Here is a 21,338-nt window from a genome sequence, read left to right as displayed (position 1 = left end):
CTCTGTAAGTGTTGAAGGACTGCAGCCTTAAATTATGCACGGCTTATTCATTGGTTTCAATGGGATTCATGTCCAAAGTAATTGTAGCATGGCATGGGAAACCAGTTTGCCAAAGAGATTTAGTTCAGGCCTTATACAAGAGTGCATACTGGATATTGAAATATATATATTTGGGTGTTTGTTTTATGGATTTGTAAAGCCTTGATTTAAAAGGGTTCATCACTCAGTGCCCCGCCCTCGATGTTTTGGACCCCATTTTCCACCAGTGCCTGCTGGCACAGCCCTGTCCCCCCCCCCCATGTGACTGTGATTGTGTAGAAGGGAACACCTGAAGAGTCAACACAAGTTTCACATCTCTTTAGTAAAGTAGGGTTTATAAGGGGAGTTCCATAGCATTTAAAGCACATGACTTCCCCCAAAGTATCCTGGGAACTGTAGTTCCTCCACAGAGACTTAACACTTCCTAATACCCATATCAAACTACAGGTCCCAGGGTTATTTGGGGGAAGTCATGTGCTTTAAATGTGAGTTGGATATGCTTTAAATGTATGGTACAGATCTGCCCTAAGGCCCTCTTCTCTCCTTCCTAGTGTAGTTCATTCTCCTGTGATTCCTAACAATTTAGTACAATGGGCCTGTGCCTTCTAGGTTATGAAGAGATACTTCCCCAGCCCTATTCCAGACAAGTGTGTGTGTTAGGAAAGGTGAAAAGAAAAGGGGGAAACTCCCTGTATCATTCAGTTTTTTACTAACCATGCCCTACTTTTTCCAAACATCAGACGTGCTAAATCATTTTCTGGACTGGACCACCTGAGGGTGCAGTCTGTTTCCCCTAAATCCCCACATATGGAAAACTAGATTCCACACAGAATGGTTCTCATTTAGATTTCTTCTTGACAATCTACTTTGCTATTTGCAGGGAATTTGCATGTGTGTGGAGGTGCATTCTGTTATGAAAAACCCCACCTGCTATCTAAAATTCCAGAAACAGGGTTGCTAAGTCTCCACGTCAAACTAGATGTTAAGTAGGAGATCCAAGACTGAGTTGGCTGATGTTTTCTGTTCTTCGGGGGGTGGGGAACAAACTCCCACATTTAAAATAGGTGTAGGCAGTTACATGTTTGTATGCAGCATGGGTGTGCTGGAGGGGAGGGGAGGTGTTGAACTGTTTTCACCCTGTGCAATTTTCCCAATCTGAATAGCTCTCCTAACTAACTCTATTCGCCTTGCAGGAGAGGGAATACTGTCAACAGCTGTGGGCCAATGTTCTCCCCACTCCTAGAACTAACAGCAGCTGTGCAGGGAGGGGCAATTTAGAGCTGGGAAACAGCAGTGGAGAAAGTATTAAATGCCCCCTCCCCTGGGTGGAATTTTCTGATCAAATTCAGGACCCCCCCCCCCACCAAATCTGTTTTAAAATGAATTAAATAGAACCACCCTCCCACACATCAGTGATTTGTTCCCCAGTCTGTGAAATACCTCTACAGATCCTCCTAATCAGTGTTCTATAGCCTACGTGAATCCAAAGGAATCCCTTGCCCCAGGCTAGACAGTGAACAATCTCCTATGGGTATTGTTGTTGTTGTTGTGTAACACATAAACCAGACCTCAAACTACTGGAAAATGACTGCATTTTTAGATACTTCCCCGCAGTTGCTTAGAAGCTAGTATCATGGCCATTAGCAGGACACAGTGTGGCAGCAAATATTGTGGGGCGGGGGGTATGGGGTCATATGGTTTGCTCAACTTCCCCACCCTCAGGTGTGGAGGGTGATGCTGCCTGCTATATCTCAGTCTGGTTTGCTTTTGTCTCTAGCACCAAAATGTATTGGGCCAGCCCTGTAAACAAGTAGATTAGGCAGCAACCCTATGCAAACTTACTGGGGACTAAGTCCCCTTTAGTACCATGGGAGTCACTTCTGAGGAAACATGCATAGGCTCACACTGTGGGGCTCTCATAAAACTGCAGGTTTACTAGGGAGTAAGTCCTATGGAGCTCAGTGCCACTTATTTCTGAGTAAGGCATGCTTAGGCTCCCATTCCTAAACCTCTTTGTGTGCTTTCCAGAGGCTCACATTTCATGTGCAAGACCACCCTTCCAATAGAGTGACCCAGTTAAGCACTGCTAAAAATGAGGCTTTGTGTCACCCCCCCCCCAAAAAGAGGGCACCTTTGCATTAAGAAAATTGCATGTGGTATATGTATAGATGTAAATTTAGAAATAATGACTATACCGGTAATTTAGAAGTACAGTACTGTACATCACACTATAGTGGGGAAGACACCCTGTGAGTTGTGTGTTTGCTTCAGTATTAGCAGTTGATGGGCAACTTCATGGCTCCTGCTCTCCCTCCTCTGTGGTTCTTTATCTTTAAACTAGATCTGGACCTCTAAGAGATGACAGCTTCAAACAGAAGACTGTTTTCGGACAGCCCTCCAGAATAGAGAACCAAAGGAGGGCGCAACGTACTCTCCTATACCCACTGGTGAATGTTGTAATGTTTGAGGGGAAGATGTATTTGCACACATGTGCAAGGCATGTACCAGGAGCCCACAAGGACTTATGTTCCCAACTGCATATCCTTGCATATTTACAAACAATTATCTGTCTCGTGAAAGAGCCATCAGATGTACCGGCCCTCTTTTCTGCAGTGGTCTTGTATAGCTAACTACTACTTTAGGCCCCTAATGCAGGAGGTTACACTGATGTCGAAGCAAGGGAAACATTGCCATGTGTCTCCTTAGCATTCAAGTTATTACTGTGGTCTGAGCTATGATGTAGAGTGTAGAGATATCTAGAACATACATTCCATTTTGGGGACCTAACCAGGCAGAGTCTACAACTAATGACCACTGAGAAGAAATGGGAGTCAGTCTACTACGTTTTTATAGAACATGCCTCTGAAATGTGCACAAACTGAGAAACGCCTAAGATCTTTTGACTGAAAATAAGTTTCTTCATTGTTTTATTTATAGCATAATCTTTTGGTGTTGTTGTTTTTTTAAAGACACAGTTCTAGAAGTAAAATTGACATGCACTTGCAAGGAAACATATGGATATGTTTTTTTTTATAATCATCTCATATAGGAAAAATAATTAATTTAACAGAATCAGGAATAGAATATTCTTGTACGACACTGTTAAAAGCATTTATACGATATAAACGTGACTATCGGACACTTAAAACAGCTACTAGAAATTGTTTAAATAAGCCACACAGTCTTCAACTAGCAGCAGGAATTTCACACATCCACAACACTTCTCTCTTCCACACAAGTTTATATACACTGAATAAGTCGTTAAATATTGCACTTATTGGCCCATGATCCCTCCGGTTAGAGGTGTTCAAAAATAGAAAACAAATCTATTTTTTTTAAATAACATTTTCATGCCACATTTAAGACACTTCAGTTCCACAAACACTATTAAATAGTATACACATTCTGACAGTTCCAACTGAATCACAACACAGTGGACATTTACCAACAATATATTGAACGGGAATTACAGCACGGTTTCCATTTAACACTAGTTTGCAAGGTACATGTCAGAATTACCCATTTCTGTCAATTTCATCCTGGTAAGTCCTAATATCTCTTTCCTATGTTTAGGGAGGGATGTAGGATAGCTGGGAGGTCTGGGTGTGTTCTCTCCCCTTAAAATGCCAGGGGGCTGTGTCCATCTGTTCCACTGCAAAACTAAATATGAGCTCTATAGCTTGTGAAATTACCACAGGCACTTCCTAGCGATAAGGTGAATTTCTTGGCAAATCCCACAAAGTGGGGTATGAGGATGGGGGGAGAGATATAAGGAAAAGGATTGTAAATGATTTAGATTTTGTCGTGGCTAAACCAGTGTATGGAATGAGTTGGGATGAGACGTGCAAGAGATATTTGGTCAAGTAAGGCGAAAGATTTACATGATCTGAAGAGAAACCAGAGTATTGATTGATTGATTGATTGATTGATTGATTGATTTGGTCAAGTGACTTATTAAGCAGTTTGATAGAATAAGTGTTAACAGAGACTTAAAAAAAAAAAAACAAAAAAAAAAACACCACCACCACACTATATACCTGGCTTGTGAAGAAAAATAATTTATAAATATTAAAGCTGACTTGTATTTTGAATTTGTCAGTGGGATGCTCGACAGAACCAAGTTCTAGTTGGGTATGAAAGAAACAGAAAATCCTGTAATTGACCTAATTATCTGACAGGCGTAAATTAGCAAGGATTGGTCTGTGGTAGTTATGGGGATTCTGCTATGAATCCTGCTCTGTCATAACTTTTCTGATTCCCAGAAGAGTTAGTCCAAAGGTACTTGGTCCACTCTAAACTGTGTATTGATGTAGACCAACTGGTAGTTTATTACAGAAAACGATCTATACTTTGAATGATGCCTCAAAGCTACCTGAGATACGCTTTTTGGACTTTCTAACATAAAAAAACATGTATGACAATCTGCCCGTATCTCAGGGAATCACTTCCCTTAAGAAGATCCTTCATTTCCTGTCACTCATAACTGTACTGGCTTGACAAAATGAATAAGGATGGCACAGGCTTCTGTGGAAAACAAACAAACAAACAAAAAACAAAACACAAGCATCTTCACAATCCAGTATTAACTGCAGATTTCTCCAACATAATCTGGGTGGAATATATGCAAACTTTGCCATGGAAGGAACAGCTACAGTGTTTTGATTCAGGAAAAGTGGATGTGCATCAGTACCCTCAGGAAAAAGGACCCCCTATTCAACAAGACCCCCATTTACACGGTGCGATCACAAAACATGCTCATTGAAAACTAGCTCTAGCAACTGTCTGTGACTGACAAAACTGCTATCAACAGACATAAATCTTGCACCACTGTTAAGTCTCCTAGAAAACACAACATTCCGACAATTCCACACATTAGGATCAAACTCCAATGAACATAGTGCACCATTAAATAGCACTTCATTCTTAAAATAAATAAGGTGCAGGCAGTACAGCTGGACATAGCAGAGCTGAGCTGACTGGGAAGAAACTCTATAATAATCTTTCAGACTCAAGCTCTGGAAAGGCCACACAGATTGAGCTGCTTAGGTCGTTTCTCTATGCAATATACCAAGGGCTTATTCCAGTTCACCAGCAATAGTGCAATGACCAATACGTATAGAATGGAGAATAAATATGGACAGTCCAGGGTTGTGGGTTGGTTTTTTTAAATGACTGGATGATGTACTCCAGCACAAACTAGAGAGGAATGCTCAAACTGCAAAGAGGGTCTAACAAGAAGAGTTGAAGCTGATTTGTTTCAACCGTCAAAGTCCAAAGTCCTAGTCAATTAAGCTTGTCAATGACCCCTATGAGTCTCAAAGCTAATTCTGAATGGGAGAGTGGGAGAGTTTGAGCTTAAGACAGCTATAGCTCCTCTCTCAAAGTTGAGCATTCATGTCAGGGTGACCAAATGGGGCAACAGGACAACGCTGTTACTATCATTTGTGGCATCACAGGCTCTAGCCCAGGCTTAGGCAATCTCAGCCCTCCAGATGTTTTGGGACTACAACTCCCATCATCCCAACCTAACAGGACCAGTGGTCAGGGATGATGGGAATTGTAGTCCCAAAACATCTGGAGGGCCGAGTTTGCCTATACCTGCTCTAGCCAATTGGAGTTGGTGACACTCAAACAGAAGCACTCCAAAAGGAAACAGTCTTTCTAGCTGGGGGAGGCATCTTTTATTTCACCAGCAACAATATATTGCTCTGAGCGCTGGGAAAATACGATATCTGAAACGCTTTCATGAGTAAAAATGTTGGCATCCTGCACAAGACATTGAACAACCGTACCTCCGTTGCATTATCAGCTGATCGCTTGGGAAAGCCCTGAGTATAAGCACAAAGGAACAAATGGTTCCAGTAACAGTCACATATATTTGCAGCTGAGAGAGAAGGGAAAAAAAGCCATTTTGACAGAAAGGACAGGCCAGCTATTCCATATCTCAGACACCAAACAACCAGATTTGAAAATAAGCGAGGGTGGGGAATGCCATTTTGAATTAATGGCATAAAAGGGATAGGCACATTTGCTGTATTGTAGAGCGAGTTGTTATACATGAATTGAAACACAAGCTTGCTGCTCCATTGCTTGTATGCGCTTGCAGGCATTGTAACATTCAGCTCATGCCTCTGTGTTCCAGTTGCCAATATGCAAAACTTCATTAGAAATATTTTGCCCATGTGCAAAGGAAAGAACTGCTTGAGCAAGAAGGCAATTCACCCATGCAAGGAGTTGTTCAACTAGCAGTCCGGCTATTTTTGTATATGGTGTGATGTAGTGGTTAAAGTGTTAGACTAGGACCTGGGAGACCAGGGTTCAAGTCTTCACTCGGCCATGAAGCTCACTGAGTGACCTTGGGCCTGTCACTGCCTCTCAGCCTAACCTACCTCACAGGGTTATGGGGAATCAGTGAGGATGTGGAGACCCATGTATGCCACCTTCAGAAGGTGGGCTATAAAGGGAAAAAAATAAAATAAATTCAAAAATATCCCTGTGTGGTTACAGTTCAGCTGGTCTCTCAGGAATCAGGCTAGCCTCTAGAAAGTATTTTTATTCATTCAAGAATAGCAGAGAATAACGTTTATGTTGGTAACAAGCAATAACCCAGAATAATAAAACAGTGCAATAAATTAGGATTGCCTAATTGGGGGGGGGGTTAGGCTTTTACAAGGATTTTTGAAGCATTTTTTAAATGCCCTATTTGCCATATGTCCAGGTTTTCCTGGATATTTTGCCAATTCGGCAAAAACCCACTCAGAAGCCATTTGCAGAGTCCAATTCCCGGACGTGTCCAGGAAAATCCGGACATATGGCAGCCCTACAATAAATAAACCTCTCTTATTTGAACATGTGCATTAATTGAACCTGCACATTACAGGGATGCTAGAGTTTATTCAGTATTTTTAACTCTGTATTTTTTTGCATCAAAATGCTTTCCCCCCCACCTAAGAGGGGCAGTTATATCCAATGAAGTTGTCAAGTTAGCACAAGGACTTCCACCTGTGCAATGGGAATTCATTTCCTTCTCCTTGTGCACCTCTGCACTCCCCTCATAGGCTCTAGAGGGTTGGGGAACCCCAAAAAATATTCTTGTGGGTGAGGAGCAGGAAGACAAGATAACAGGGAGTCCCACTGCACAAGCGGAAGTCATTGAGCTGATGGGACATCATTAAGATACAACCCAGAATTTCCTTGATTGGATTTCTGTCAAATTCTCTTTTACTAGTGGTATATATTGACTTCAACCCTTTTCTTTTTTTGCTGTTCCCCACCTCTGCCCTGGTTTTTTTTTTTTTTTTGGTTGGTGACAAGAAAAGACTGACTGCTATCTAGTTTTCTGCCTCATATCCTCCTCTGCAAATTGGCAACTTTTTTGGGGTGGGGGTTTAATTCAGCAGAAACAAAGGAACAAAATTAAACCTATGTGTGCTGCTAGCTCATTTATATTGTGAGGAATTTGGATGTGGGGAGATGAGTGCCTCAAAAGCTCTTAAAATATGCTTAAAATATGCTCTTAAAATATGTTTTGCGCATTATAACCTGGCCTCCCCTCCCCCAGCTCAGCTCCAGCACCTCACAGGTGGGAGCCATTGCCATTCTAAGAGAACAAGGGAGGGGTTCATGGTGAGCTCTGGCACCCCAATTTTATCCAAGTGTAGGTTTTAGCTTATTTTTGCTCTCCTCAGCTCCCACACATCTGAAAAGGTGCCTCAGGAGCACATTTCAACACCTATTTAAAACACTTTTCTTTAGGTGAGCCTATCTAGACATGCAGGTGTTATTATCTTTTAGCCTCTTTCACTATTAATTTTAATTGTTTCTATAATGTTTTAAAGTATTTTTTACTGATAATTTTAATATTTCTTTCAGGCTGCTTAGAGGTTTTACCAGTCAAGCGGTATATAAATGTTAAGGAAAATAAAATAATTATGGCTCACAGTTGGAGCGAGGCCTTAGCTTCCCTATGTGGTAATTACAGTGAAACGCAGTAACCCTGTGGTCAGGGGTGCCTTTTAACAATTCTCTAGACACCCACCTTTCACCCTTCTTCCTTCTGTCATTTGTGCCGCAACCCTGCTGCAAAACATCTACCTGGTATTAAAAGATGATGCAAATAAGAGCTATGAACATTTTATATTTCTCTGACAATTAGAAGAACTTCGTCACTGTGACCCAGCTAGAGCAGTCGAGGTGGAATACTGCAGGGTGAAGAGGTGAGAAATTGCCTCCAATGATCAGAGGGGGAATTTACTGAGAAACAAATATCTTTATGTGGGGAAATACAGCGGCTAAAACACTTGTCATGCTGCTTGATTATTTTTCACAGTCTTTCTGTGAGTTTATAATCAGTTTGCATGGTTTGTTTCTTGAAACCGTAGAAGTTCTTCTTTTAAAAATTAATGTAGCTATATTTTCCTGTGGGGCTTCCAGAAACACCATCAAATTCTGACTTTTTTGTGAAAAGCTATAAGAAGGTCATCATCAGCTAGCAAGTCTGGGGCAAGATGTCTTTCAGAAGTAATGACCCAGATCTGTCCTCACAGGTAATTCTCCCTGTTATTAATGAGAGTGGCACTGGAGAGCAGAAATAAAAGTTTCATAGCAAAGAAAGAAGAAAAAGTTATCTGATGGTATATAACAGGAGTGGGGAACCCTTCATTCTACCAAGGTGAATCTGTTAAGCGTCACATGCTGGAAGTGGGTGGGGCTAAAATAAGTGTGGGTGGGGCCAGAGCTAAAATAGGTGGAGTCACACCTTTTCTCTTTCTACCACTCCTTTCTCTCTCTCCCCCCCCTTTCTGACACTCTCTTCTCTCTGTCTCTCTCCCACTCAGTCTAGCAAGCTGCTTGTGGACAGAAAGATTGCTCTTCTTGCCAGAGGACGGAACTGATCACTCCAAGAAGACTTATGAAATTTCGGTCAAGGGTTGCTGTATGAAATTGCACCAAAAGACCACATGAGAACATGTGTGGCCCATGCCAGGTATAGAATAACATTCACACTTAAGCATCCTTTGTAGGAATCAGAGGTTCAATTCTTCAAAAACGGAGCTTCTAGAATAACCTGGCACTTAAAAAACCCAAACCCAAATGTGTTTCACAAAACGGTAAGGCTGGTTCATATATGCATGCAGATCAGTTGATTTCTTGATCTTGATCTGCAGGTGTAAGCTGCTTCCGTTGAAAAATATTCTACTTGAGTTGATGAAGGGATAAATCTGCAATGTCCCATTCATTCATGCAAGTCATCGTCTGGTCCGGCCGTCAGCCAGTGTAGAGTACACATGTGTAAACTAGCCTCAGGGATTTCAGAGAGCTGCTGCTCCATGCAAAGGGTACCTACAAAGCTATGCAGATCTTCACGGCATCATACAGACACCCATGGGTGCAAAGGGCATCCTTTTCATGTATATGTAGTAGAATGCCTGGCACATGTAATGGGAAGCTTCACTGAGCACCTACAGGGTTCCCATTCTGTCCAGGAGGAGGAGGAAACTCCTGTCAAGATGGAGCTATGCATATGCAACTGAAGCACTGGAAGTCAACCTTTTGGGGGTGCTGTAGTGGGACTCCTGCACCACTGGGGGTTGGGCCAGATGACCTTTGAGGTCTCTTCCAACTTGTCTATATTGAGGATCAGGGTGCCACTAAATTTTGGCTATGAATAACTTGACCAAAAGTTATATATTTTCACTGGCGTTACTATCAGGAGCTAAGTACATCCAATAAGGACAGTAAGATTAATGCACTTTGGAGATCAGCGTTCCCATGCATGTAGAACTGAGAACAGGCCTGCAACCCAATTACTCTTGTTATATTTCTTACTGTTTCACGTTGCCTCTCTTTGTCCTTCTTCATTCTGTAATGTTTCTTCACTCATTTCTTGTACATGCTTTTGACAATTAGAGAAGAATAAATTTCTTTCCATTGGCCTCCAATGACTTCACTAATATCTCTATCTATATTCAAAGCTCTGAATCCTTGGAACTTCCATCTGTGTCCATTTGAAAATAAGTGTGTTAGTTGTACTGGGAGTTATTTTTGGCTCTACTTTCTGTAGTGGAAGTAACTGTATTCTCTGTGGTGAGCTGAGATACCCTGGGAAGGACAAATCCTACACCTTGGCTGCTTACACCATAAACAATTGAAGTGCGTTGCTCCACTTTAAAAAGCAGCCCATACTCCAGTCCCTTCCTTGTTTTTAACTGCCCACTGAGTGTGACTGATACAAAAGTGAAAGTGTTAAGAATTTACAGTGGTTTTATTATTATTAAACTGAAATTAAAGTTTGCGTGAATATGGTCTGAAGTTTGGACAAGTATCCCTCAAGAAAAGCAATGCTCGAGTAAAGGAAAACCAAAAACCCAGAAATACTTGGTAAACAATCAGACTCTGCAATCAGGCTGAAAGCCAGGGAAGTGTGTCTTGGTTTTGAATGTAGGACACCCTTCCCAATGAAGGCTGTCTGAGAGGCAGGTAGCCCTGATCTGGGAGATCTAAATTCTCCATCCCTGTCGCTGGTTAGCAGGACACCTGTGGTTTTGCTAATGGGCCCCAGCCACCTTGAAGCATGGACCTCTCTGGGGAATGCAGACTGGCAAGTTACCTGGAAGGTACAGCTGTGCTGGCGTGATTAGATTGCTACCTTTCTGGAGTGCTAGTATTGATTTGGAGTGCCAAGGAGCAGGAGTCCTATTTCTGACTTGCTGGATCATCAACCTAGAAGAGTCAATAGCAATAACCGGAAATGGGATGAAGGAAGAGAAAAATCCAGACAAAATGTGGACCTGAGGTCACAGCACCAGCTAAAGGTGGAACGGGCATAAAGGTGAACATAAAGAGCGCAGACGAACAGTCATCTACGTGCAGGGGCCAAATGCTGAGAAATCAGAGGGCCCTGTCCTTACACATTTGCGATCTGTTTCGCAAAGCAACTCTATGCACATACTGTACCAGCGGTGGGCGTTAAAGAAGACATATTTCCCCCAAAATGAACCGGTAAGACGTTATAAATAAAGGCATATAGACCCTATGTAAATACTCTATTGGCAAAAGAACACGCTGGAGCCGCCTCTGTCGACAATGACTCTATTAACAGCCACAGTTGGGTTGCTGTGGAGGAGGGCTGTCCTTTAGTCTTGTGTTCTGTTTACCGGCAGCAATGGCAGGATCTGCCTCCAGACTTTCTGACATTTTGTCGCAGATGATATCCACAAGCCGTTCAAAGGTCTGCTTGACGTTGACGTTGTCCTTGGCACTTGTTTCAAAGAATTCAAAACCTGGTAGAAACAGACAGACTTGCAATCATTCAGAAACAGCACTTGTAACCATTCAACATTATATTTACCTTCTTCAGGCACTGACTAGACGGCGCTTTGGGGTAGATCAAAGACAAGCAAAGGAGCAACTGGGCTCAGGAGGACAGGGGTGAGGAACCTTCAGCCCTTCAGATGTTGTTGGAGCCCCCCCCAACTCCCATCATCCTTGGCAAGTGGCCATGCTCTCTGGGGCTGATGGGAGTTGGGAGTCCAAGAACATCTAGATGGGTGAAAGATTGCTGGCCTTGCTTTAGGGGATAGAGTGATAGCTCAGCAATAGAGTACATGCTTAGCATACAGAAAGGTGTCTTCGTGTAGGACTGGGAAAGACTCTTGCCTGAAACCCTGGAGAGCCGCAGCCAATCAGTTTCAATGGTACTGAGCTAGATGGCCCAATGGCCTGACTTGGTATAAGGCAACTACTTATCTTCTCATGACTCCAACGCCCATTAGCCCATGATGGGAGCTGTAGTCTAACAAGATTTGGTTAACCACGGATTCTCCATGGTTGCAGTATGAATTTAGGGCTTAAGTTTAAGCTGGACTAATCCTAGTGCAAATGCTTCTGTGCCACCATTGCACAGGAAAGAGAGAAGAGTGACTGTTCTAGGAGACCACACAAGGGCTCAGCCCTTTGCGATGAACCAGATGGCCAAAGGTATTCATCTCCATCTGTTAGGGGCATTAGCCTGGCTGTACCTTTTGTTAAAACAGATTACTGCCTAATGCAGGGGTTGGCAAGGTTTACCCCGCCTGGGCCGGTTCACTCCAGCGGACATCCCTCCATGGGCTGGATTGCACCCCCCGCGCTGTTTTCGGCATTTGTAAACACACGATTTCCGGCATCTGCGCATGTGCAGATGCGATTTCCGGTGCCGCAGAAGTGAGTCCCCACGCTGCGTCAGTTTAGTGCAGTGCATGGGGACTCGCTGAGCGGGCGGCTCGTAGGCTGGCTAAATGACCCCTGTGGGCCGCTTGTGGCCCATGGGCCTTAGGTTGCTGACCCCTGGCCTAATGGCTCAGGACCAGACAAATGTCTCTTAATGGGAGCCAACAGCCATGACATGGCAGGCGTTTCCCAGAAATTTGAAGCCTACCAGAACTGGGGTGGGAAGGGATATGTAGCATATCTTTTCCCTTCCTAGCTAAGGGTGATGATGTAGGTGTAATCTGTTTCTAAAGGAAAAACAGGAAGTGCTGTTTGAGCAAGACAGAGAAAGAAACGTAGAGGAGGGAGTTCTGGAAAGCTAAAAGTGCGGACTTATGTAACAATATACTAGTATTATTTTGGACGTATAGATTGTGTATTGCTTGTATGCAATAAGAAAGTTTAATTTAACAAAAACAAAACAAGGAAGCTGGAGGCAAGGTGCTGTGTTTTTGCATTGTAGCCAAGAGGGACAATGTCTGCTAATTAAGAACAGACGACTTGTAAATGCTAACTCAGACCACAGAGCTCATCTGGTCCTCATTCTGTTTCTAATAGTGGCCAGCAGAGGGCAGGTATGCAGAAGTCCCTTTAGATGTTGCTGGACTGCTGCTCCCATCATCCTTGACCACTGGGCCATGCTGGTCAGGGATGATGGACTCAAGGGCATCCTGATCAAATTTGCAGATGACACCAAACTGGGAGGGGTGGCTAACACCCCAGAGGACAGGATCACACTTCAAAACGACCTTGACAGATTAGAGAACTGGGCAAAAACAAACAAGATGAATTTTAACAGGGAGAAATGTAAAGGATTGCACTTGGGCAAAAAAAATGAGAGGCACAAATACAAGATGGGTGACACCTGGCTTGAGAGCAGTACATGTGAAAAGGATCTAGGAGTCTTGGTTGACCACAAACTTGACATGAGCCAACAGTGTGACGCGGCAGCTAAAAAAGCCAATGCAATTCTGGGCTGCATCAATAGGAGTATAGCATCTAGATCAAGGGAAGTAATAGTGCCACTGTATTCTGCTCTGGTCAGACCTCACCTGGAGTACTGTGTCCAGTTCTGGGCACCGCAGTTCAAGAAGGACACTGACAAACTGGAACGTGTCCAGAGGAGGGCAACCAAAATGGTCAAAGGCCTGGAAACGATGCCTTATGAGGAATGGCTAAGGGAGCTGGGCATGTTTAGCCTGGAGAAGAGGAGGTTAAGGGGTGATATGATAGCCATGTTCAAATATATAAAAGGATGTCACATAGAGGAGGGAGAAAGGTTGTTTTCTGCTGCTCCAGAGAAGCGGACACGGAGCAATGGCTCCAAACTACAAGAAAGAAGATTCCACCTAAACATTAGGAAGAACTTCCTGACAGTAAGAGCTGTTCGACAGTGGAATTTGCTGCCAAGGAGTGTGGTGGAGTCTCCTTCTTTGGAGGTCTTCAAGCAGAGGCTTGACAACCATATGTCAGGAGTGCTCTGATGGTGTTTCCTGCTTGGCAGGGGGTTGGACTCGATGGCCCTTGTGGTCTCTTCCAACTCTATGATTCTATGATTCTATTCTATGAAAGTTAGACTCCAACATCATCTGGAGGGTACCAGTGCCCCATCCTAGTGCTAAGGATATCTGACAAGACAAGTTGGGCCATTGACCTGATCCAACAGGCACTTATTATGTTCTTATGACACTATTAGAGAACTGTTAGAGAACAGAGAACTGATATTCCTTCCCAAGGAGACTCAAAAGCTGAATATGATGAAAACAGCACTCCACTGTTGTTTGTGACATTTTAGTCTTCCTAAGAAAGGTGTTGCCTTCATAAGCTTTTTGGCATGTTTTTACATAGTGGAAACAGAAATATTTCAATAATCATCATCATAACAAAATCGTCAGACTTCTGGCCTATTTTCTTTGCAGCCATATTAACTGGATATCTTTGAAGGCTAGACAGGAAGCCTGGATAAGTCTATACGCATCAATTTCCCCCCAGATAGCCACTTAATGGAAATGTGTCTAAACTACTAGAAACAGAATCCTTTGGGGGCTGTGATTATACTGGCTACTAACACAGGTGTTTGGGAGTGCTTGCTCCACTGGGAAAGGGGCTCAAACATTTGGTGTAAAAAATAATAATTACAGTATGGATTTTCCAAGCTTTGAAGATTATTATATGAGGTTCTGTTTGACACAGAGTAAACAGCTACTGTCTGTGAAGCTACACCAGCCAAAATTTGCAACTGATTCAATTTGGGCATAAGAAGTAACTGTGTGGATAATGGTGAGCAGGTTTCTATGTAAACTCAGGGCATTTTTACACCTGTGGCTTCAGCTGCCTTTTTGTATATTCTATAATGCAGACGTACAACATATTTTATTGGCTTAAATTAATCTTCTATTTTAACCTTCCATGTTTTGTCCTGCATTCCCAGTTTCGCACAAAGCTGATGAGAGAGAGAGAGAGAGAGAGAGAGAGAGAGAGATCAAAGCAGCAGAAATATGAGATGATTAGACCCTTACTGAACTCGAAGCATGGGTACCCCCAACAAAAATTTAAAATTTGGCTAATTATTTGGAGTGTATTATGTATTGGTATAATTTGGTATAACTAATGTGATAAGATTGGTTTGTTAATTGGAAACTTAATAAAAATTATTTTAAAAAAGAGAGAGAGAGAGAGAGAGAGAGAGAGAGAGAAGCTAAAAGGCACTGATGTCACATGTGAAAATGGTCTTTGTGGGTTATGATCCACTCCAGTTGACTTACAAAGGCCCTAAGTGTAAATTATAAAACACACAAGAACCTGGACATTTTAAATAGGCAGGGAGGAAGGCTCCAAACACATCTGTGCCTATTCAGTTCTCAAAAAATTAAAACTCTACATGCAGACAATCCAAGTGTGCCTGCATATAAGTTTTCAAACACAAATTTGTTGCATTGGCACATTTACTATTTTTTAAAAAAAACTTCATAGGGGCATGCAAAAAAAGAAAAGAAGGAAAAATCCAGTGTGAATCCCAAGATGCAGGAGGATTTATTTAAGCTGCAGGCTTTTTGCTGAATGGAACAGGCTCTCCCTGCCCTGTTCTATAACTACCATTTGGCTAGAGCTAGATTCGCAACAGGGACACCTCTTAATATGCTGTTGAAGCACTGCTGATAGCTCTGATAAAAAAGAAAGAGCCACTTATAGAAAGCAGAACCTGCAAATGCTCTGAACAGATTTCCAACCCAACTTCTTTAATGAGTTATTTCGCAGAGCTGTCTTTCCCAGCTACGCGGCATTTTTTTTCAGGTTGCCCAAGAGATTTTGCCATCTCATTTTTCTAATCCTCTGCTCATGCTTGTTTCCTTGGTTTACTGGAGAAGAAAAGGGCTTTGCATCCATGCCCACTCCCCTAGTCCTGCTCACAAAAATAGCAAAGACTCAGGAAACAGTCACTTCTGATGTTCTTTTAGGGCTTAACAAGATGCTATGCGCATACGTGTGTGTATTAAAACGCTGAGGGCTGCTTTTAATAAGGAAACGCAGATTCAGGAAAAGGGCAGTTTTCAAGGGTGCTTAACCATTTCTTCACCTGCTCTTTCTATCTCCTCTTTAGGTCCATGATGGAGGAGGAGGAGGGGAGGGAAATGGATGATCCCAAGGCTCGTCATTTAACATTATGTCTCAAGCCAGTCAATGTGCAATTAAGCTCTTAGAGGAGAAGTGGGGGAAGAGATGCAGAGCACAGAATCATAAAACTCCCCACTCAAACTAAGATTAGTGGGTGTGAAGGAGTTGAGACAGCAGCTGGCGATATGAAAAGTAGGTAGAAACCCTAGTTAGCCTTTTTCTCCAGTTATGTTTTATTTCCTGTGTTTATCAGAAGCTATATTCCCACTGTAGGTTCGTTAAGAAATAAAGGTGGAATCTCCCTGCCTGCTACTAGGAATCGGGGGAAGAAATTCAGTTTGGTTTGCATTTTTATGTGACTCTACCTAATTTGCACTTCCTGAAACAATATGCGAATCCAAATAAAATTAATAAAATTAATAAAATTAAAAAACCACAATCCTCCAAATTTTGCGATGCAATTCTTTAACCAAAACATGTGTTCAAAAATGTGTACATTAGGCAAAAGTGTGCATAAAAATACATATGTTCCTGAAAATAACAGCCCCCAAAATACATTATATTAGGGGGAATTGCATTCAAACATTATTAGGAGAACTGTGTGCCAGGATGCCGATGAATTTCTGAGAGAATTGGGCAAATTCATGGAGGATAAGACTATCATTGGCTACTAAGCCACAATAGCTATGTTCTGTCTCCATGGTTGGAGGCAGTTAATGCCTCCAGTCTCTGGGAACTGCTGGAGGGGAGAGTGCTCTTGCGTTTGGGTCCTGTTTGCATCTGGTTGGTCTCTGTACAAAGAGGATGCTGGACGACATGGGCAGTCAGTCTGGTCCAGCAGGCACTTCTCTTGTTCTTATGAGACAACTTTAAAAAACAAAAGCAACAGCTTTGCAAACAGATGCGGAATTGTTGCAAACTGAATTTAAAATGGGGAAAGAAATTCAAAACTGTGAAAAAGCAAAACTGATAGATTCGCTCATCCCTACTGGCCACTAACTGCATTTGCTGGAGAAACCACTTGAGAAAGGAGAATCTGCCTTGCCAGTTGAGCACGTTTCTCATTTCACACTATGCACTGGTACCTCGGGTTAAGAACTTAATTTGTTCTCGAGGTCTGTTCTTAACCTGAAACTGTTCTTAACCTGAAGCACCACTTTAGCTAATGGGGCCTCCTGTTGCCGCTGTGCCGCTGCTGCACGATTTCTGTTCTCATCCTGAAGCAAAGTTCTTAACCCGAGGTACTGTTTCTAGGTTAGAGGAATCTGTAACCTGAAGTGTATGTAACCTGAAGCGTATGTAACCCAAGGTACCACTGTACTCCCTTTTGTGCTGAGCAACTGGGAGAGTGACGGGCAGTCAATATGCGCAAGCCCCTGTCAGAAGTTCCTGTGGCATGCAAACAGATGTGGCATGCAAACAGACCACAACAAACAACAAAGGCCCCATCTGCACTCTACATTTAAATAAGTGCCATGCCACTTTAAACCATCATAGCTTCCTGTTATGTACTGAAGTTTTCACCCTGGGCCAGCATGGGGATACTGTAGATAGTTATGCAAATATGGGATCGAAAGTGACGTTCAGTGATTGGATAGTTTTAGAAAGTTGTTACAGTAACATTGTACTGGAGCTCTATATAAGCAGGCTGACTGAACCCTTCAGTTCAGTTCTGTCCTGGTCTGTGAATAAACGAGCTGTTTGGAGAATCGCTGTGTCGTCTGATATGTTCACCCACAACTTAACACTTCCTCCAAAGAATTCTGGGAACTGCACTTTGTTAAGGGTGCTGAGAGTTTTTAGGAAACCCCTGCTCCCCTCAAAGAGCTGCAATTCCAAGAGTGGCTTAATCAGTCCCTCTTTGCAGCTCTGTGAGAGGAATGGTGGTCTCTCAAGAACTCTCAGCACCCTTAACAAACCACAGCTCCCTCTTTAGGGGAAGCCATGACGGTTTCAAGTGGTCAGACAACTCCTTTAAATGTATGGTGCAGATGGAGCTCAAGTTCTTTTTTTTGTGTATATAAATTCTGTTCTTACCAAGTTGTTCTGCTAAATGTTTCCCTCTGTCGGTGGAGATTACCCGTTCTTCTTCCATGTCGCTTTTATTACCGACCAAAATAACCTGGGCATTATCCCAGGAATAAGTTTTTATTTGGGTTGACCTTAGGAGAGAGAGAGAGAGAGAGAGAGAGAGAGATATCAGTCAAAAGAACAAGGTAATTAGACTGGCACTACCTGTAGGCAGGGTGAGCTGGTTTGCCTCAAGAGAGCAGGTTTTTGCATATAATTAAACAGCAGTGTTGGGTTGGGTGTTTGTTCTTTTAATTCAGTCAAGGGATTTGTATTACAGCAAACAATTTATACAGTAATGTGGATCATGAAGGAATATTTTTGGCTTCGCATTGCTATTTGTGCATTCAACCGGATATCAGATTGCACTCCCCATTTTTCTTCTTTACAAAAGCAGCCGCTAAAATGTCTGCTTCATGCAGGTTGCCCTCCAGCATGGTCGCATGACTAAAGGCTTATCCACACATACCTTTCCTCTGCTCTTTCCAGGCACGCTCCACGATTTAAAGCTTCAAGTCTGTTGCTCTGGAGCTTTCTCCATGAAAACCTGCTCTTTAGAGCTCAATCAGAGCAAACACTAATCCACGGGAAACCTGAATTGACATTTGCTCCGATTCAGCTTTAAAGAGCAGGGAAAGCTCAGGGCAAAATAAGAGTACTCAGACATGGAGCATTAAAGTGCAGGCCTCTGCCTGGAAAAAGCAGAGCAAAAGGTAAGTGTGGCTAAGCCCTTAGATAAGACACAGAGGCAGGAATTTCATTAATATTAAAGGGAAGGGAAGAAAGCGCCAGTGCTTTTGAAGTCCAGGGTCACAGAGATGTGGGTTTGTTGTTGTTTTTTTGAGGGGGGGAGCAGAGGGAAGCATGCTGAGTTCTTTAGGAATGTGTAGTTTATCAGAATATGATAAACGGCTTTCATAAAAGATGCGCCAGTTACCATGGCAACCTTGCAAATGGCAGTAACTCAGACTTCTTACCGTGCCAGCCCATTAGCGACTCAAAAAGATTTCATTTTTTGATCAGCTGTTAGTCAGGGCCCATTGACATAACTATATTTCATTAACAAATGGAAGCTGTTTTAAAACCTGTAAAACAGCTAGAGGAAGAATTATGATTTTTCTACCTTATAGCCATACACATAGGGAAATGGTTACTTTGCAATAAGAAAAATGCTTCTGTTATCAAAGTTCTTCTGTGTCTCACATATAGCCTTAGGGAGATGCATGCATTCTAATTCCCCTTCTCCTTCCCAACTTTTTAAAAATTACAATTTTATTAAAGTTATATTACTACAATGTGTAGCCAAAATCAAATACATCAAATACATCAAATATCCTTGCTTCTCATCCCCAACTTTTAAGAAGGGATTGTTGAGAAATTAAATCTTTGCAAACTCCAGTAAGAATGACCTGATATGTATCTTCGGGACTAATGTGTGGATTGAAATGTAAGATGCAATCCTATATACACTCATCAGGGAATAAACCTTAAAGGGTGCAATGGGACTTTCTTCCAAGTAAACATGTCTAGAACTGCTCTGTTAGTTACCCAATGGCTTTTGCTCTTCCTGAATGTTCCAACACAGTTCTTGGCGAAAAAATAAAATGAAAATTTAAAAAATGACCAAAATACATTTTAACACACATATTTTGAGGAGAAATAACGTTTGTATTTCAATAAGATTTGTGGTGCGGATTACGGTATTTGCAGATTAATGCAGAAAACAGGGCAGAAAAAGTGACATGGCGCAATGAGTCGGCACACCAATCTCTTCTCAGTTGTAAACTGCCTTGTGATCCTTAGAAGGATCAGTATAGAAAATAAATAACAAACAAACATCTCCAGAAATGATATACAATGATATAGCTTTTATAAAAACAACAACCCCAGAAGCTTTTCTTTTGGGAATTATAGGGACGGAACTACCTAAATGACCGCTCCCCACATCAAATGGGGGGGGCGCCTTTTGCATGGTCGTGCGCAGCCCCCCGGATCCCAGTGTGACTCCTGGAAGTTCAGGCTGGCTTCATCCTCTCCAGGCTGGATACCTGGAGGTCTTCGCCTACCTCAGCCAATCGCCCAATCCCACCTGGGGAGGCGTTGCCAGGGGATCAGCCAGGTAAGGGAAGGGACCGCCCTGCCCACACAATAGAAGGTGAAGCTTACCTGCGAAGTGTCAGTTGGCTCCAGAGCTTCTCCCCCCCTGCCCTCCCTCAGTTAAGTTAACCTCTTCTCCACAGGTACGTAGGCGCTGCTACGCCAGGGTCGCAGTTGAAGGGCCGGAAAGGAATCTTCCTGCATTGGCAGGTTTTGCCTTTCCCGTAGCAAAACATCACAACTTGGGCGGTTTCAGGCCTTAGGCGGAATCCTTTAGTCTCTCTTCCTAAATGGGGGGGGGGGTGAAGCGGTGACCCACACCCCCTTGTGGCGGTGATCCCAGGGTTCCCCATTAAAGGGGTTTTGAGGGGGGAGGCATTGTCCATACACCGAGAGGTTTTAATTGCTCTCCCCTCCAATGGCGGTGAAACGGGGGGGGCGGGCTCTCTGCTTGAACGTATGTTCTCCAGAGCCAGCCCAATCCCCACACACTGTGAATAACCCTGATGTCTCCCAGATCCCCAGCTGGGGACTGGGAAGAATAAATGCCCAGTGCCTGAGCCAAGGTCTCCCTACACCTGAAACTTAATAAAGTTGTGGCCAATTTTAATCCCGTAGCATGTTGTCTTGAGTCATTATTCTGCTCAGGGGTCGCCTGGGGTTAGGGGGATTCCACCTGCCCATGCAACTGTATAGAAATTTATTTATGTATGCTACTACAGCAGCAAGAATGCTACCTGCCCAAAAGTGGAAAGAAGCAGACGTCCCAGCAAAGGAAGAATGGATACAAAAACTTCTGGAATATGAAGAAATGGTGCAACTTACCAGAAGAAAAAGAAATCAAGATAACAAACTTTTTATAAAAGAATGGAAATGGTTTCTTGAATATTTACAGATAAATTGCAAGCAGATTAAAACATTAGCAGGATTATTGTAATAACCTGCAGTTTTATAAGAGTATATATTCAAAGTAGATAATTAAATGAGCAAATTAAATGAATGCCGATCTGCAGAAGATATTTAAAAAGATAAATTTAAGGAACCGCAGAAAGAGGGGGAAGGAAGTCAAATTTTTGAAATGTTAAATTGATTGTAAGACTAATGAAATGTATAAACTTGAAAAGTATAAATAAAATAAAATAAAACTTTTAAAAGAACGGGAAAAAGAAAACATCTCTGGAAGACACCAGGAAGTCAAAAGCAAGGATGCCTGCCCAATCTCAGCTGGAAAAGTGTTCCACAGCATGGGACTAGTGACAACCAAATGC

At 42.6% G+C, this 21,338-nt stretch overlaps 1 protein-coding gene across 4 annotated transcripts in view; it reads right to left on the bottom strand.

The window, feature by feature from the left end:
- Positions 1-4,040: 4,040 nt before the first annotated feature.
- The window catches only part of RAB3C (RAB3C, member RAS oncogene family), a 110,578-nt gene continuing 93,280 nt past the window's right edge, over positions 4,041-21,338 (bottom strand). For all 4 annotated transcript variants that reach the window (XM_080973136.1, XM_080973135.1, XM_080973134.1 and 1 more), the window contains exons 4-5: positions 17,941-18,065; positions 4,041-11,321 (exon numbers count right to left, since the gene is read on the bottom strand). In XM_080973136.1, the coding sequence (XP_080829262.1) occupies positions 11,134-11,321; positions 17,941-18,065 (313 nt within the window). In that variant the 3' untranslated portion in view covers positions 4,041-11,133. The remainder of the gene's footprint in view (positions 11,322-17,940; positions 18,066-21,338) is intronic.

The sequence above is a fragment of the Podarcis pityusensis genome (assembly GCF_964106645.2).
Source record: "Podarcis pityusensis genome assembly, chromosome: 11".
NCBI classification, from domain to species: Eukaryota; Metazoa; Chordata; class Lepidosauria; order Squamata; family Lacertidae; genus Podarcis; species Podarcis pityusensis.
The sequence above is the reverse complement of the archived record's forward strand: the minus strand, read 5'-3'. Positions and strand labels throughout refer to the sequence as shown.